A 17,927-nucleotide genomic window follows, 5' to 3' on the forward strand; every position below is an offset into this window, starting at 1 on the left:
TCTTATACTTTTTATTCTTTTGGAGCCTTGGAGATGAGATTATTTGGCGTGTACATGCTTTTTGATAGGACCATCGGCGATATCTTCCAAAATGTCGCTGATGATTTAAGAATAGGTTGATATGCTGCTTTTATTCGAGCAGAGACGAAGACTCCAAAGATGTTCAGGTTTGTAGGTTAATTACATTGTAGGTTAATTTATACATTGGTATAAATGTAATAACTGTCCCTAGTTTAGGATAGTGTTGATGTGTGGGGATTGCTGGCTGGTGCAGACTCGGTGGGCCAAAGGGCCTGGATCTCTAAACTAAACTAAGCTAATCAGAGCATACCAATCTTCCACACTTTTGGGGTTACCAAAGCTGCATCTTGGTTTGGAGCCGAGGTTTTCAGCACCGCAACCACAACATTGTTGTATTAGCCATTTTTTGCTGTCATGTGGAGAAAACTGAGTTGGTTGAAGGGCAGAATAGGTGAAGAAATGGGCTTCAGTAGAAAGCTGACGTAATTATGTGCTTGCATATCTGGCTGAAGATAGTTGCAAATACCCTTGTACTTTCACATTGGTTACTGCCGATATTGCACATTATCTATTGTGCTGCTGCTGCACAATTCTCCTGCTGCTGCCACCAACCTCATGTGGAGAAACAAGGAATTACAGTTGTGTTCAAGAAGGAACTGCAGATGCTGGAAAATCGAAGGTACACAAAAATGCTGGAGTAACCTTCAGGGTTTCGGCCCGAAACGTTACCTATCTCCTTCGCTCCATAGATGCTGCTGCACCCGCTGAGTTTCTCCAGCATTTTTGTGTACCAAGGAATTACAGTTGTTGGTTTACAAATAAAACACAAATTGCTGGAGTAACTCGGGCAGCATCTCCAGAGAGAAGAAATGGGTGATGTTTCGGGTCTAGACTCTTCTTCAGAAACGTCACCCATTCCTTCTCTCCAGAGATGCTGCTGTTCCGTTGAGTTACTCCAGCATTTTGTGTCTATCTATGGATAGTTGACATTTCGAGTCAGGATCCAGCTTCAGACTCGAGCCTAAAGAAGAATCCTGACATGAAACCACACTCCAGGGATGCGATCTGACCTGCTGAGTTTCTCCAGCACTTTGAACCTCTTGTTTTGAGACAATGATTATGTTCAGGAACAGTCCCACCTAACATGATGTATGTGCCGTACAATAGGTATTATCTCCCGAAGATAGACACAAAAAGCTGGAGCAACTCAGCGGGGCATGCAGCATCTCTGGAAAGAAGGAATGGGTGATGTTTCGGGTCGAGACCCTTCCTCAGACTGGTTAGGGATAAGGGAAATGAGAGATATAGATGGTGATGTGGAGAGATAAAAAAATCAATGAATGAAAGAAAGGCAAAAAAGTAACAATGATAAAGGAAACAGGCCATTGTTAGCTGTTTGTTGGGTGAAAATGAGAAGCTAGTGTGACTTGGGTGGGGGAGGGATAGAGAGAGAGAGAGAGAGAGAGAGAGATGGAATGCCGGGGCTACCTGAAGTGAGAGAAATCAAGACCATACCACTTGGCTGGAAGCTGAGAAGCGAAATATGAGATGCTGTTCCTCCAATTTGCGTTCAGCCTCACTCTGACAATGCCAGCTCCATTGGGTATTATGTCCCTGCAGACTATGTGGTGGTTACTCCTGCTATACTCTAATGAAAAATGCATTTTGGAAAATTAGATCGGAAAGGAAAAGATGGTGACCTCATGTTGATTCTCTGCATACCAGCCTCACTCAGGCTCTGGTTCTTCATTGGTTGGTCAGCTCTATTGTTACTGATGCTACTGAGCCATTATGTAATGGATACTGAGATCTTCCCCAGAGAGTATGTTCAGTGCCTATGCCAATTGTGTTGTGTTTCCATCAAGGGCTTTTGGACTTAATTAAATAATTCATCAGCCGCAGGAGGAAGATTGCGCAATCAGCTGTATGTTTCCTTGGCTTAGATTTAGAGATACAATGTGGAATCAGGCCCTTATGCCCACCGAGCCTCACCGACCAGCGATCCCCGCATACCAATGCTATCCTACGCACACCTGGGACAATTTACAATTTTACCAAGCCAATTAGCCTGCAAACCTACAGATCTACACGTCTGTGGAGTGTGGGAGGAAACCGGAACTCCCGGAGAAAACCCACGCAGGTCATGGGGAGAACGTCCAAACTCCACACAGACAGCACCCACGGTCAGGATGGAACCCGGGTCCCTGGCGCTGTAAGGCAGCAACTCTACCGCTGCGCCAATTACAATCTAAAGTTGATATTGATGAATCCTTCAGCCACTGCCTCCTGAGTGTTTTTGCTGTAGCTCCATTGGTGTGTTTATGCTACCTAAATCAGAAAGTGATGGGGCAGTCAGGAATATTGGCTGTATAATTTTGGGTATGTTTATGGTAGCTGTAGTTTGATTTCTCAATGTGCCAACACTTCTTATTTTGGCACATCTCCCAATATTAGCAAGGAGGACTTTGCAGAGTTCATTGGGCTTGGGTGTGCCTTTGTCATGTCTGGTGTTCATGTTGTTACGGGGTAACCTATCCATTTTTTTGTGTCGCTTTGGGCCATTTCAGAGGGCGGTTTAGAGTAAATTAAATTACTGCAGAATCATACAAAGCCCAGACCTGATTAAGAGAGAATATTTATTTCTCTAAGCAACATTAATGAACAAATTAGTTGTTTTGAACTCATGTCTCGTTATTATTCCAGCCTTTCGTCCTGTAACCAGGGATTCTAGACTTCATTATGTTGGAGAACAAAATGCTTCACTATCCAGTTTGAGCTGTATATGCTCCTCCTATAGATCGGAAGTTGGTTTTGTTCCCTCAGGCTTCAAGATGTTTTACAATTGAGGTTACTGTTACTGATGCCAGTGTGAGAAGTATGATTGTGTGAATGCAATATCAGAGTTGGATTGAGTTTATGAAATAAAATAAATGACGAACAGGCCAGACAATTTCTGCAGAGCAAAAAACGGTTAATGTTTCAGATCCATGATCTTTTATTAGACATAGGATTGGGTTTAATTGTGACTTCACCCCAATAGTTAGAAAGTCTATTATTCTCTTGCGTGAAAAATGGCTCTTTGAATATTTTGAGGACTGGTTTTGGAGTTTTCTGCAATTGTGATCTCGCAAGAGTTGGTGTTTTCAGGAGGAAAAACGAGGAAATAATACTCTCCATTAAATATGTGTAGGAAGGAACTGCAGATGCTGAATTATATCGAAGATAGATAAAAAGAGCTGGAGTGACTCAGTGGGTTGGGCAGTATCCTACTGGATGTCCAGAACCAGGCGCCACAGTTTAAGAATAAGTGGTAAGCCATTCAGAACAGAGATGAGTAAAAACCTTTTCACCCAGAGTTGTGAATCTGTGGAATTCTCTGCCTCAGAAGGCAGTGGAGTCCAATTCTCTGGATGCTTTCAAGAGAGAGTTAGATAGAGCTCTTAAAGATAGTCAAGGGATATGGGGAGAAGGCAGGAACGGGGTATTGATTGTGGATGATCAGCCATGATCACAGTGAATGGCAGTGCTGGCTCGAAGGGCCTAATGGCCTACACCTGCACCTATTGTCTATTGGATGCTCGCCATTAAATAGCTTCACAAGAGATTTGTGAAATAGCTTGCTTGCAGGGGTGTTGCTTGTAGTAAGAACAGTTTTATTTTACAATGCTGATTCACTTCATTTTACAGACCTCTGAATACATAATCCAGGCGTATAAATATGGTGCTTTTGAGAAGATCCCAGAATTCATTGCCTTTCGGAACAGGCTGAACAACTCTCTGCATTTTGCACAAGTCCGTATTGAACGTATGCTGTTAGACCTCTTCCTCGAAGCAAACGTGTACGTATTGCTATACTTTACATCACTTTACCAGGGGAGCAGAGCTTATTGCTAATTGGGTCACTTGCTTAATAATCACTGCTCGACAGTGCTTGAATCTATGTCAAATAGTTAAAGATTATATAAAAATCTGGAAATGTGAAAACAAAACTGAAAATGTTGGAAATGCTCAACTGATCAGGCAGCATTTCTTGAAAGGTTTTGTCCTCATTCTCATGTTCATAGAAGTGTGTTCAATTTTAAATTTACATGTAAAATTTCCTATTGTATGAAAACCTTTAGTAACATTTTCTAGGTAATATGTTTTGATTTGACTGCTTGACTTGAAGTATTAAGTTAGAGTTTCTTGACATGAGAACAATATTGTCACAAGTACATCAATTTGTTTAGACCATGTTTCTTTTGGATCGACAATGAATCATTTTGGCAAAAGAATTTAAAACAAACTATTAATTAAAAATTCCTTCTTCCTTTTTGTTGCGTGTTCTGGTCAGAAATGCCCAAGGAATCAGTGTTACTTCATCTCTGCAGAATCTTAGAAATTCTTGGCAAAGAAAGCCATTCGCCCAGTATTACTGTGACAGGCAGAAGTGCTATTTAGACGGTTGGAAGAAATCCCAGATCCTCAATGCACAAGAGAATGCAGATGCTGAAATTTTGCACAAAAAAAAATCAAACTGGAGGTGGAACTCGGTGTACCAGGGAAAATAAAAATGAAAATTTGACTCGAAACATCATCAGTCCATTTTCCTTCACTGGTCTGCTGAGTTCCTCCAGCATCTTGTTTAATTTGCCCAGATCTTGGACCATTGATCAGAAGATTACTCGTGTTATTCAAATATTTTGTTTATAAAATGAAAGCTTACCATTTCTGTAATGAGTTCCAGACCCACCTTTTTGTGAATAGAAAGGTTTTCTGTAACTTTCCTCTAATCTTTCCTCAATCCACCTTGAATGAATGTCCCCTGCTTTACGGGGACATTAATATCCTTCTACTTGCCTTGTCCAAGCCTCTAATACCGCAATAAATAATGATGTGAATGAGGTCTACAATTAAGCTTGTTGTCCATTGTTACGAAGGTGGAGGTTTTTGTTCCATTTTCAGTTCTAAATGTCTCTCTACGTCTTGTTCTGTGTCACAGTGAAGTAAGTGGAAAAAAAATAGATATTGTGCAGTCATATTGCTGCAGCTTTGTGCCTTCATCCATGCACAATAATGACAATGTGGAAACATTCCCTTTGTTAAAATCACACTTGTGTCAGCATGTATATTTAATACCCTTTCTCTTTGTCTTCTTTTGTAGAACGCAAAGCCTAGAAGAGAGTATAAAAGCCATGGGTTTATGTCCAGATGAAGATGATATACCATGGGACAATCTCCGGGATAACCGGGATCTAACTGTTCTCTTTTCCTGGGATCCAAAGGACAGGTATACGAAGTTCATGAAGATTTCTCTTTTTTATATCTCCTCCTCCTTATTCACCCTCTCTCTCAGGGAAAGTTGGATTGTTTTCTCTGTTGTAACACTGGAGGTTGAGGAGTGACCTGACGGAAGTGTATAAAATTATGAGAGGCATAAATAGGGGAGACAATCAGAATCTTTTTGGAAATGTTAAAGGCTGGAGGGTGAAATGGGCAAAGTTTAAAGGGGATGTGCGGGTCACGTTTTTGTTTTTCAGAGTGATGGGTGCTTGGAACGTGTTGCCAGGGGCGGTGGTGGAGGCAGATACGATATTGGCATTTAAGAGATTTAAGTAGATATGCAGGAAATGGATGGGTGTGCATCATATACAGGCAGATGAGATTAGTTTAGCTTGGTATGTTGGGCACAGACATATTGGGCTGAAGGAGCTGTTTCTGTACTCTACTTTTCTATGTTCTATTTCCTGTGAATGATTCGGTGCCTTGGGTGTACTCTTTAACCTTCTTTCACCTGCCTCTGCTGACCTCTGGATGCTTATCGGGGTGCATCTAAATTTTATGTATCATTTTATGCATTACAGCGGTTTTAGATGGAGCTGTTCTCCTCATGCTGGTGATGAGCATCCTTTCTTAATAAATCTGGATAATTACATTGCTGTTCTTGTTGAGTGTGATCCAAAATTGCACATTAAATCATTGTGGGATGTAACTAATCTAAAATACTGCAGGCACTGGAATTCTGAAATAAACTAGAAGGCAGGACAAACAATACACAGCAGGTCAAAGCAGCATGTGTGGGGGAAAGTAAGAGTTAATTACTCTTGATTAAGTTAATTAATGATCTTTCAAGATAACTCAATTAATAACAATGTAAGATTATTGACATGGAAAGACATAAATTGCTCTTCAGGTTTGGCAAGACTACAACTTGGATAATGAGGAAAATTTAATTGTGCATTCTGATATTTAATAGAGTCAGGAGTGTTTAATTGTTAGTGCAGGAAGGAACCGCAGATGCTGGTTTAAACCGAAGATGGACACAAAGTCGCAGTAACACAGCATCTCTGGATAGAAGGAATGCGTGACGTTTCGTGTCCAGAAATTTCTTCAGATTGTCTATCTGTTTAATTGTTATATGTGCTGACAACAGAACAATGAAATTCTTACTTTTGCAAATAATTGTGTGAAGACGATGTCACGTGTCCTTCCAAATCAAGTTTTAATGTCACTTTTCTCCCCAATTACGAAAGTGAATTGACAGAAGGGCAAAGGGAGACGTCGATGAAAGAAGAGAGGACGTGGCTTCAGATTCGTTCGTTGACGCTACGCTTAGTCTGTGCACTCGCTACCATTAGCCACACAGTCGAGCTGAAGAATTCCAATCGGACAACAGAGAATGGTGTCGCTTCTAAAATTGACACACTACGTTATTTAATTCAACAGCTTGAATGTATCGTGCAGACGGAGAAGAAAAAGGACAAACAAGCTGTTCAGGTAGATTTCTTTGAAAGAAATGTAATTTGGTTCAAAGTGAAATGTATGTAGCTAAGTTACTGCAATAAGTTGCTAGGTAAAACTAAATTTTCCCTGATCTCAAAACCAAATTCTCACTGTTCTTTCTCCCCACCAAACCTTAACACGCAGTTTCCCCAGGTTCAGTTGACAAAGAGCACAATACAGTAATTTGCGGAGAAGGAGGATCACAGAATCAATCCCTTGTATGTTGAAATTAAGAATACATTTCTTAAAGGTTTGCCAATTTGCAAAGAAATTGGTGGTGATTCTTTTGATATCTGATCTGATATGCGCTAAATTATGCTTGTGTGGATAAGAGTGTCCAGCAATTAAATAAATGACCAACTAAAAGAATGCCAGAAGAACTGGTACATTGGAATGCATTGTTCTTTATAAACAGTAATGAGAAGAGAGCAGGAGCTGTTTCTACATATCAAAGTGTTTTGGTTGGACCATAGCTTGTGACATATATTTTAAAACTGGTCTTCAAAAGCAGCGGCAGGGGGAAATTTTATGTTAACCTCTCCCTGATAGTACCGGAAATTGCATGCAAACCTGAGTTCCACATTCTGTTCTGTTCACAGTTTCTAGTCCAAGGGTCACCTCCAGCCCGCATGATCACTTACCTGGAAAGCACCAGCTGCTGGTGTCAGATTAACGCTTTCCATCTGGTTATCGATGTTTACGAATTGGATGCCAGCGGATTAGGTAAGAATCTAAACTACCATGAAAAGAAGAAAATTACTTTTATAAAATAATAATGCAAATGCTAGAGGTGGAAACTTTTTAAGTTTGATATCAATCAGATATGTTTTCACCATGTTTAGTTTAGAGATACAGCAAGGATACAGGCCCTTCGGCTCACCGAATCCGCACCAACCAGCGATCCCTGCATATTAACACTATCCTACACACACTGGGGACAATTTTACATTTATACCGAGCCAATTAACCTACAAACCTGTACGTCTTGGAGAAAACCCACATGGTCACGGGGAGAATGTACAAACTTCGTAAAGGCAGCACCCAGGTAGTCAGGATCGAACCAGGGTCTCTGGCGCTGTAAGGCAGCAACTCTACCGCTGCTCCACCGTGTCGCCCTCCCCTATAATCCAAGTTCATACAAATCCATTTCATTCAACGTGAACAGAAGAAAGTAAATTAAGCTTTACTGGAGGGTAAAGCTTCTGAAATAGGGTCCAACCCGAAACATCGCCTATCCATGTCCTCCAGAGATGCTGCCCAACCTGCTGAGTTACTCCAGCATCTTGTGCCGTTTTGTAAACCAGCATCTCCAGTTCCTTGTGCCTAAGTTTGTGCAGTTTCTCAAACTGCTCGATTGATAGGTATATTGACCAGTTGAGAATTACACTGCAAATTCAGATTCCAGTATCCATATGCCATTGTTTATCGTCTGCTCATGTATCCATCTCTTTCACCTCCAGCTGCTGTTGCAATCGAAGTGTGTGCAGCAAGCAATTGAGCACGGCTTGGAAAGCAGAAAGAGGGAGGGAAGTTGGAGACATTAAATGATCATGTCATATTAGCTTCAACCAAGAAGATTGAATACAAATAAGTAATATTTGTAGTAATAGGGCAGCACGGTGGCATAGCGGTAGAGCTGCTGCCTCACAGTGCCAGAGACCCGGGTTCGATCCAGAGTAAGGGTGCTTGTCTGTACAGAGTTTGTATGTTCTCCCCGTGACCTGCGTGGATTTTCTCCGAGATCTTCAGTTTCCTCCCACACTCCAAAGTAGTACAGGTATGTAGGTTAATTGGCTTGGTGTAAATGTAAAAATTGTCCCTAGTGTGTGTAGGATAGTGTTAATGTGCGGGGATCGCTGGTCAGCGCGGACCTGGTGGTCCAAAGGGACTGTTTCCACGCTGTATCTCTGATCGAAACTAAACTAAACCTGCATGGGTTTTCTCTGAGATCTTCGGGTTTCCTCACACACTCTAAAGATGTGCAGGTTTGTAGGTTATTTGGCTTGATATAAATGTAAAAATTGTCCCTAGTGTGTGCAGGACAGTGTTGATGTGCTGGTCGGTGTGGTCTCAGTGGGCCGAAGGGCCCGTTTCCGCGCTGTATCTAAACTAAACTAAATTACAGTAAGTAGTACTAAATGACAGAATTAACCTTTTAGTGAGAGATTATTGCTTGGAATCTGCTGGGTTTTCCCATGAAGATTCTCTGATATAAAGTATACCGTGGGTTTGTGGAATTACATTTCTTAAATTATGTCTTGTAGTATGAATGAAAATTGTCTCCACTATTTAGAAAAATATAGTGAAATTTAATTTAAAAAATGTGCTCAGAGGAATGGTCTCTGCACAATAAAGTGATATATTATGAAAAGTAGATATCTCAATTATGAGAAATAATTTTTGCTCTTTTAAAAAAAAAAACTTTATTACTCCCATTTTTTATTTCTTGCAGAAGAAACACTGGATGTCCAAAACCGGATAGCAAATGATTTTAAGGCGTTATTAGGACAATTACAAGGTAATGATTTCTCCAAACCTTGCTTCCTCTTTGCTGTATATCACAGTTGCTGCAGCAGGGCATGTCGTATGAATCCGTTTCAGTGGGCTGAGGAGAAGAAAAAAAATAGCTGATCTTCTCGAAGTTGCAGTTTTTGAAACGCATCAATAAAATAAATATAAAGAGGTCAAAGACAGGAACGGGTTTGCCTTTTCCTAGTTTGAAAGGTTGTCTCTTCCTGTGAGAAGAATAACTACCACGACTTGTATAATATATCTGAGTAACTCATTATAACGTTCAGGCAATAAATATTTGGAGGACATGAATTTAAAAAATGGCTACTTCAATAAATTTTCCAGGAAACCTAAATCAAAATTTGATGAGCCAACGCTGGAAATGTTGGCAGTGCTTGAGGTAGTCCACTATCATCATCTGAACTTGCATGAAAATAGCGTGACAGAGAGTCCATTGTACGTGAAGAACATTTGTAACCTGTTTTCTTTTCCTCCTCAGAGTTATTCAATAATAAATGTAAAGGGAGTTTGTTGGAAGCTAACAAAACAAATTATATAACAAGACCAGAACTTTTAGAAAACCTGGTCTTTTTAGTTGAGGTAAGCGATGACAAAATTACCATACTGTTATTGTCTCTCTTCTTTGACCCATTACATTACTGGAAATAATGAAACTTGTATATATAATTGTGGGTCAGCCTGGTATTTTGGGACACTGAAGTAAAGTGGTTAAATGAGAACTGCACCTTTTTTTTACAATGTATTACCCTGGACATTCCACGACCAGTAGCTTTTACGTTTTGTTTTTAGTGAATTAGTAGTCAATGTTGAATATTTTGACCTCGGGTGTCTGTGTTAGATTCCAAGTAGACCCCAATGCACACTATAACCAATAATGTACCATCCATTACTACCCAGTCTATAGACCAGTGCCTACTTAAAACGATCTCTGTTAAGTGAGCAAGTATCTGGGGCAAGCTCAGGCAAATGGGAATCGCTTGGGTGAGACATCTTGATTCCATTGAACGTGTTGGGCCAAAGACATGGCTCTGACAAATAATTATTTCCTTTGTAATTATGATACCAGACTTTCTGTAACAATTGTGGGTAAATGCAGTCTTTTACCCAGAGTTGGGGAATCGGGAACCAGGGGACATAGGTTTAAGATAAAAGGGGAACGTTTTAATAGGGGCCTGAGGGGCAGGTACGATGATGGGATAGGTTTCGAAGGATACGGGCCAAACGCAGGCAGGTGGGACTAGTGTAGATGGGGCACGTTGGTCAACATGGGCAAGTTGGGCTGAATGGCCTCTTTCCAAGCTGTATGATTCTATGACTCTCAATTTGCTTTGTGTTAAAGATGTACCCCCTTTGCTTTTGATATATACTGTTCCTTCAATAGCCATCTACACTCATTGACCACAAAAGGTTGACTTAGAATCCACCATGAATACCACCCTCTCTTTACTATCAGAATCTTTCTCCACTTCACTTCCTTAGCAGAAGTGTGAGTGCTGTGGTCCCAGACGATTGTTAATACCCAGCACAGATTGGTGAAGAGTACAGAGTCTAGGCATTACAGGGTGGCGCAGTGGTAGAGCTGCTGCCTCATAGTGCCAAGAGCCCGAATTCAATCCTGACTATGGGTATGATCTATGCGGAGTTTGTACGTTGTCCCTGTGATCGTGTGGGTTTTCTCCAGGTGCTCCGGTTTCCTCCCACTTCCAATAATGTGCAGGTTTGTAGGTGAATTGGAATCTAAATTGCTGCTAGCATGTAGGATGCAAAGCTGCGATAGCATAGAACGAGTGTGAATGGGTGATGGTCGGCATGGACTCGGTGGGTCGAAGGGCCTATTTCCACGTTGTATCTCTAAACTAAGCTATTCAGGCTAAAGAGCTCAGGAAAGGATGCTGAGTGAATTGACCCTCAACAAATGCCATCTATTTCCGCTAAAACTATTTGGAAAAACACCTCTGTGTTCAATTTCTGATTCTTATGTACAATTAGCACTGACTTCTGCGTTTACATGTCATTGCAAATTTGTTTCTATTGGGATCTGGTTGTGTACATATTTTTCAATTAGTCTGGTCTCTTGAGAAAATGCTGTCTCCCACGTGCCAGTTAACTGTTGTATTCCTCTCAAAGGTTAAATGTTCAGGAGACATTGACTAATGTGGAGTCTGTTCTTGTCATCTCAGACTGTCTGCATAATCCTGTGGGTATCTTATTACTGTGGTAATGTCCTACGGCCGCTTAAATCCAGTTTACAGAAGAAAAAGAAGAAGAAAAAGGAAATCAATTTTGCAATGGTAAGAATCTCGGCAGAGAAAGGTCTTGAAAGTGGGGGGGGGGGGGGGGGGAAACGATCGAAGAGTTACCCTGAAAGTACAACGATTTAAAGATGTGCCCCCTTTGCTTATGATAAGTACCGTTCCTTCAATTGCTATCTAGAATCATTGACCAGGAAAAAGTTGACTTAGACTCCACCATGAACACCATGGTGGAGTCTCTTTATTCTCAGAATCTTTCTCCACTGAAATTTTGTTGTATATATTTACAATGACAATAAAGTGTATTATTATTATTCACTTCCTTAGCAGAAGTGTGAGTGCAGTGGTCCCAGACGATTGTTAATACCTATCACAGAGTGGTGAAGAGTACAGAGACTAGGCATTACAGGGTGGCACAGTGGCCAACAAAGTGCTGGAGGAACTCGGCAGTCAGGACAGTTGACGTTTTGGGTGGAGACCTTCTTCGGATTGATGGAGTTGGTGGGAGAAATGGGAATGGAGCAAAGCCGGGCAAGTGATAGGTGGAAAGATGTGAGAGGGGAGATTGCCAGAGAGGTGGAATAAGTAACAAAGGCCAGAGGTGAAAAGAAGACAAAAGGTTGTTGGATGAGAGAAGGGGAGGAAGGGAATTAGCGAGGGAGGGAGAGATATGGGTGGGAAGGGAGATGGAAAGGAAATCGGAGATTTGGGGATGAGAGGGGTGGGAAATTAGCGTGTGGAGGAAGGGAAAGGTGCAGGGTGACTGGGACGCTGGGAGAAATGGATGTACACCATTTTGGTGGGGGGGGATGACGGGGGAAAGGGGGGAAAATGGGCTGGGTGGAATATTTCTTGAAATTGGAGAATTCAGTGTTCATGCCTTTTGGTTGTAAGTTACTCAAGTGGAATATGAGGAGCTGTTCCTGCAGTTTGCACGTGGCCTCCAGCAATGAAGGAGGCCAAGGACAGAAAGATGGGACTGGGAGTTAAAACGGTTAGCAACTGGAAGCTCTTGAAGGCTGTAGCAGACAGAATGCAAGTGTTCTGTAAAATGGTTGCCTCGTCTGCACTTAGCCCAGCTATATAAAGGAAGCTACATCGGAAGCACAGAATGCAAAAAATGAGGTGCATATTATTTTTTTAATAGTACAGCAAGTTTATTCTCTCCATTTGTGCTCTATTAGCTTACAGAAATAGAAATTAAATTCAATTCCCTCTCTTTCAAAGGTAGACAAAAGTGCTGGAGAAACTCAGCGTGTGCAGCAGCATCTATGGAGTGAAGGAAATAAGCAACGTTTCGGGCCGAAACCCGAAACGTTGCCTATTTCCTTCACTCCATAGATGCTGCTGCACCCGCTGAGTTTCTCCAGCACTTTTGTCTACCTTCGATTTTCCAGCATCTGCAGTTCCTTCCTAAAAACTCCCTCTCTTTCAAGTTTAGAAAGTACATCTGCAGTCAACACTCTTGATTGTGATGCCTCTACATCCACTAGAGGGCAGCTGTTACCTGATTTATTCATTAAAAGTCATGTTTTAATGACTGCGCAAGATTGACAAATATGCTGCTGTCATTTTTTTTCTGAAGCTGCATTCACATCAGTGTGAATCATATGAGTGCTTACAAACTGATAATGGTGGGTCAAATTAACAAATAATTCCTGTGCAAGCATCGTGGCATAGCAGTTGGTGCTGCTGCCTCTCTGCTCCAGCATCCTGGATTGAATTTGTTCTGGGGGACTGTCAGTACGGAGATAGCATGTTCTCCCTGTGATTGCTTGGTTTCCTTCGGGTGCTCCAGTTTCCTCCTAGTGCAAAGGATGTACCATTGTTTGGTGAATTGCCCACTCTTGGTTAGTACGGGTGTCAGAGGTTATGGGGACAAGGCAGGAGAATGGGGTTAGGAGGGAGAGATAGATCAGCCATGATTGAATGATTGGCGGAGTAGACCTGATGGGCCGAATGGCCTGATTCTGCTCCTTTCTCTTTTATGAGCTTATGATCTATAAATTGCCCCACTGTGGGTGACAAGGCGAGGAGTAGATGAAGATGCAAGAGGAAAGATGGGATTGGTGTAGATGGATCTTGATGGTCATGATGGGCCAAAGATCCCATTTCCATCCTGTGCGATTTCATGACGCATGTTCCAACTCTAGGCTTTCAGGAAACTTAGTTGGCATTTGGCAATTCCTTCTGGTAAGCTTATCTTTTGTCTTACCGGTGAAGCTATTGTGAAGCTTTGATCTCTTTGGCACTATGAAAACACTTTCATACTTTGCTTGTATGTAACACAGGTCAAATTTACATCTCAAATAAATCACTGTCTGAGAAGAACCAAAATATGAGCAGTTTTAAGTGAAGCCTAAAATTGCAGATTGAGAAGGTGCTGGCACATCCCCTGGGTTTAACTGCATGACCACAAAGAACCCTTGGTGTTGGAAATCTAAAATAAAACTAGTGGGAGACACATCCTTTGTGCATTTTGATGCAGGGTTCAAGCCTGAAATATTAATGTCTTACCTTTGGTGTGGATTGATCCCAGGATTCAGTCTCGTCCTCTGACAAATGAGATGTCAAAGCAGGCTCGGTGTGCTTTTGTCTGTGAAAGAGCTAACAATAGCAGAAGTGAATTCCTGCTATTTTTATCCCGCAGACAATAGTTAATCTGGTCGTTATTATGTTGCCACAAATGAAGGTTTGCAGCCAGTTGTCAAATCCTGAAAAAAACATGTACTTTTCTCTTTATACATGTGATGCATTTATTCTCTCTTCAGTATTATTACATTAAATTTTTTTTTGTTCCACTGTTGCTGAATAGTCCTTTGACCAGTTTCTTATTGCACCATCAGTTAGCCCAAAATCTCCTCTATTTTGTGTATTGGCTCCTTTCTTGTTGAATATTAAACGTGCGTCATGTTGCGTTTACAATCTTCGATGAGTGTATCCACATTTAGCTGTCACTTAAAATCGTACCTAAACCAATTGTAAACTAGGGAAGGTAGAAAGAATACTCGAAAGCGGTCACAAAGTGCTAGAGTAACTCAGTGGGACAGGCACCATCCCTGGAGAACATGAATAGGTGATGTTTCAGATTGGGACCCGTTCCTCAGTTTGATTGTAGAGGGGTGTGGAAGAAAGCTAGAGGTGAAGAAGGGCAGGACAAAGCATGGCTGGTATTAGATAAACACAGGGAGGGAGGGTTGATTGAGAGATGGTCGGGGAAAGAAAGAGGTGAGACAAAAAGGATTGAAGAGTTGTGAATTGTGAAAGCAGTAGAAGGATGTAGATGGAGGGGGATGAGGAGGTCAAAGCATATCATACCAGACATTGTGTAAGAAGGAACTGCAGATGCTGGTTTAAACTGAAGATGGACACAAAAAACTGGAGTAACAGCGGGACAGGCAGCATTTTTGGAGAGAAGGAATGGGTGCCATTTCGGTGTCGAGAAGACCCAGAAACATCACCCATTCCTTCTCTCCAGAGATGCTGCTTGTCCCGCTAAGTTACTCCAGCTTTTTTTCTACCAGACATTGGTGTCTTTCAATGAAGTGCCATATGTTCTACTGTGATGATGTCTGTGGACATACTTATTCTAATATCTATTGGAGAATTACATATTTTGGAGAAAGGAAATTTTATAATTCAAAGTATATAATTTTTTGTTCATGTTGCAAACAAGTGATGACTTCATTGTCTATTATCTAACAAGATGTTCGCGTCTTTCCGCAGCCAATAGTTTTCAGCGGCTTCCAGGACTACGTGGCTGGATTACAGAATTTCTTGTCCGAAGTGGTTTACCATATTAAGGAATTAGAGTCTGCACTAACTGCACTGAAATTTGAGGAGCTGACGATGGATGGACATTCAGCCATTGAGGTACGGATTTGTTAAGGTTCATTTTCTTAAAACAGACAACTTACAATAAGTTAGGTAAAACCAATACAAGCTTTAAAGATCATTTAGCCAGCGAGAGTGCTAGGAGATACAAAGTCAAGCATACAGCAGATACTTAACTCCTCCTAGGCCATCACTCTAATGAATGAAGACATACAGCATCTTTTATAGTATTTCAGAAACAGAGTTTATACAGAGTTGCAACAATGACGTCTAACATGCAATCACAACTCTATCCATTCAAAGCATGCTTGTCACTAATACAATACTTCTCATGCTATGGTTATATTGATCACAAACTTTAGTTACGAAACCCCCAAATAACAGGAAGTTAGTCAAAGGTCTATTATCTGCAGTACCTTCTTAAACAATGTAAGGATCCTTATCAGTTGCCCACAGATGTTCCTGCTAGCAGAGAATATAAATTTCTCAGGAAGCTCGGCCTCTCCCACCATTGTCAATATCTTTTGCTTGGGCACAACAGGAAGCAGCTTGGATGCAGTTTGAATGCTGGCCTCCAATTTCCTGATAACCCAGCCCATCTTCAGAACCCAAATTTCAAAGCTTTCATTTACTCAGAACCCAAAACCCAAAGAAGTCAAGTTAATCTTTACTTAATAAAATACATAAAATATTCCATTATTAACTAGGATATTATCAGATTGTTCTACTCTTATGATGCTTGTCATTTCCTTGCAAATGATTAAAAGTTGCTCCTGCTTCACACCCTTGTGTTGCTTGAGGACAGTATCAGCAATGTTGGGTGAGATGTGGAGAAAAATGGGCAATGCTGCATAGCCTGTGCAGAAACTACTGTTCTATCATTAACGGAAAATGAAGTACAGATAAGCTTCCACTGGTCAAGGTGGAAATGAGCAGGTGTATCAAAAAAAACCTAGATAGAGTGGACGGTGAGAGGATGTTCCCAATAGTAGGAGATTCCAAGACCAGAGGGCACATCCTCAGAACAAAAGGATGTCTGTATTCGATCAAGGCTGTCTATTTTTCCCTCTCAACCCATTGTCCTGCCTTCTCCTCGTAGCTTTTGATGCCCATGCTAGGGTTTTGGCCCGAAACGTCGCCTATTTCCTTCGCTCCATAGATGCTGCTGCACCCGCTGAGTTTCTCCAGCATTTTTGTGTACCTTCGATCTTCCAGCATCTGCAGTTCCTTCTTGAACAAGAACCTATCAACGTCGGCTTTAAAAATACCCAATGACTTGGTCCCCATCACCGTTTATGGCAATGAATTACACAGATTCACCACCCTCTGGCTAAAAAAAACTCCTCCTCATCTCCATTCTAAAGGAGATGAGGCTGTGCCCTCTGGTCCTAGACATCTCCAACATGAAGTGGATTGAAATGCTACACATTTGTCCCTTTACATTTCCTTGACAAGCGATTGTGGGAACATTTAGTATGAAGAGAACACGTATAGTTGTCTTTATTTACTAGCTGCTTGAATTACTATCTTGCAAACTCCATATACCAACCACATATAAGGTGATTACTTTGTGATGTCTATTAATGATCAGTATATGAAATAATCCTTTGTTTCTAACAGCTCCTTTTAAGTAAAAGTAACCAGAACTTAACTTTAATGTTTTTTGTACAGTTGGCATGTTAGAAATTGATTGCAATAGTATCTTAAAACTTATTGCTGACATTCCAATTCCATATATTGAATCTCCACGGGAGTATAAAGAACGAGAATGAAAGCTTGCCCTGATAAACATAGAAAATAGGTGCAGGAGTAGGCCATTCAGCCCTTCGAGCCTGCACCGCCATTCAATATGATCATGGCTGATCATCCAACTCAGTATCCTGTACCTGCCTTCTCTCCATACCCCCTGATCCCTTTAGCCACAAGGGCCACATCTAACTCCCTCTTAAATATAGCCAATGAACTGGCCTCAACTACCTTCTGTGGCAGAGAGTTCTAGAGATTCACCACTCTCTGTGTGAAAAATGTTTTTCTCATCTCGGTCCTCAAGGATTTCCCCTTTGTCCTTAAACTGTGACCCCTTGTCCTGGACTTCCCCAACATCGGGAACAATCTTCCTGCATCTAGCCTGTCCAACCCCTTAAGAATTTTGAAAGTTTCTATAAGATCCCCCCTCAATCTTCTAAATTCTAGCGAGTACTATTGCTAGGTGATACTATTAAAATATTAATCACATAATAAGGAGACGCCCATCGTGCTGTTCTCAAACACATTATAGAGTGTTTTTTCAAACAGTGTTTTGGAGGTGATGAAGAGGAAGCAGAGCCAGCCATGGAAGCAGCTCCTCATGGAATAGTTGGCTTGCTTTCCCACCATCCATTTTGTTTCTATTATCCTTTGTTTTTATTCCTTCTTGATTTTGCATTAAAATCAGCATTTTATCTATTGGGTATTGTTTTATTTATGCGTAATTTGTATAATATAGAGTTTCAGACTAAAAAAATGCTATAAATTCTTTCACTGAAG

At 41.2% G+C, this 17,927-nt stretch overlaps 1 protein-coding gene across 1 annotated transcript in view; it reads left to right on the plus strand.

Annotated features, from left to right (window-relative positions):
- naa25 (N-alpha-acetyltransferase 25, NatB auxiliary subunit) overlaps positions 1-17,927 on the plus strand; it is a 62,625-nt gene that overhangs the window by 38,263 nt on the left and 6,435 nt on the right. Inside the window, exons 16-23 of the mRNA XM_033043710.1 lie at positions 3,709-3,860; positions 5,165-5,290; positions 6,534-6,777; positions 7,383-7,506; positions 9,236-9,301; positions 9,794-9,894; positions 11,496-11,606; positions 15,294-15,440. Of these exons, the coding sequence (XP_032899601.1) occupies positions 3,709-3,860; positions 5,165-5,290; positions 6,534-6,777; positions 7,383-7,506; positions 9,236-9,301; positions 9,794-9,894; positions 11,496-11,606; positions 15,294-15,440 (1,071 nt within the window). The remainder of the gene's footprint in view (positions 1-3,708; positions 3,861-5,164; positions 5,291-6,533; positions 6,778-7,382; positions 7,507-9,235; positions 9,302-9,793; positions 9,895-11,495; positions 11,607-15,293; positions 15,441-17,927) is intronic.

This window comes from Amblyraja radiata, chromosome 25 (genome assembly GCF_010909765.2).
Source record: "Amblyraja radiata isolate CabotCenter1 chromosome 25, sAmbRad1.1.pri, whole genome shotgun sequence".
NCBI classification, from domain to species: domain Eukaryota; kingdom Metazoa; phylum Chordata; class Chondrichthyes; order Rajiformes; family Rajidae; genus Amblyraja; species Amblyraja radiata.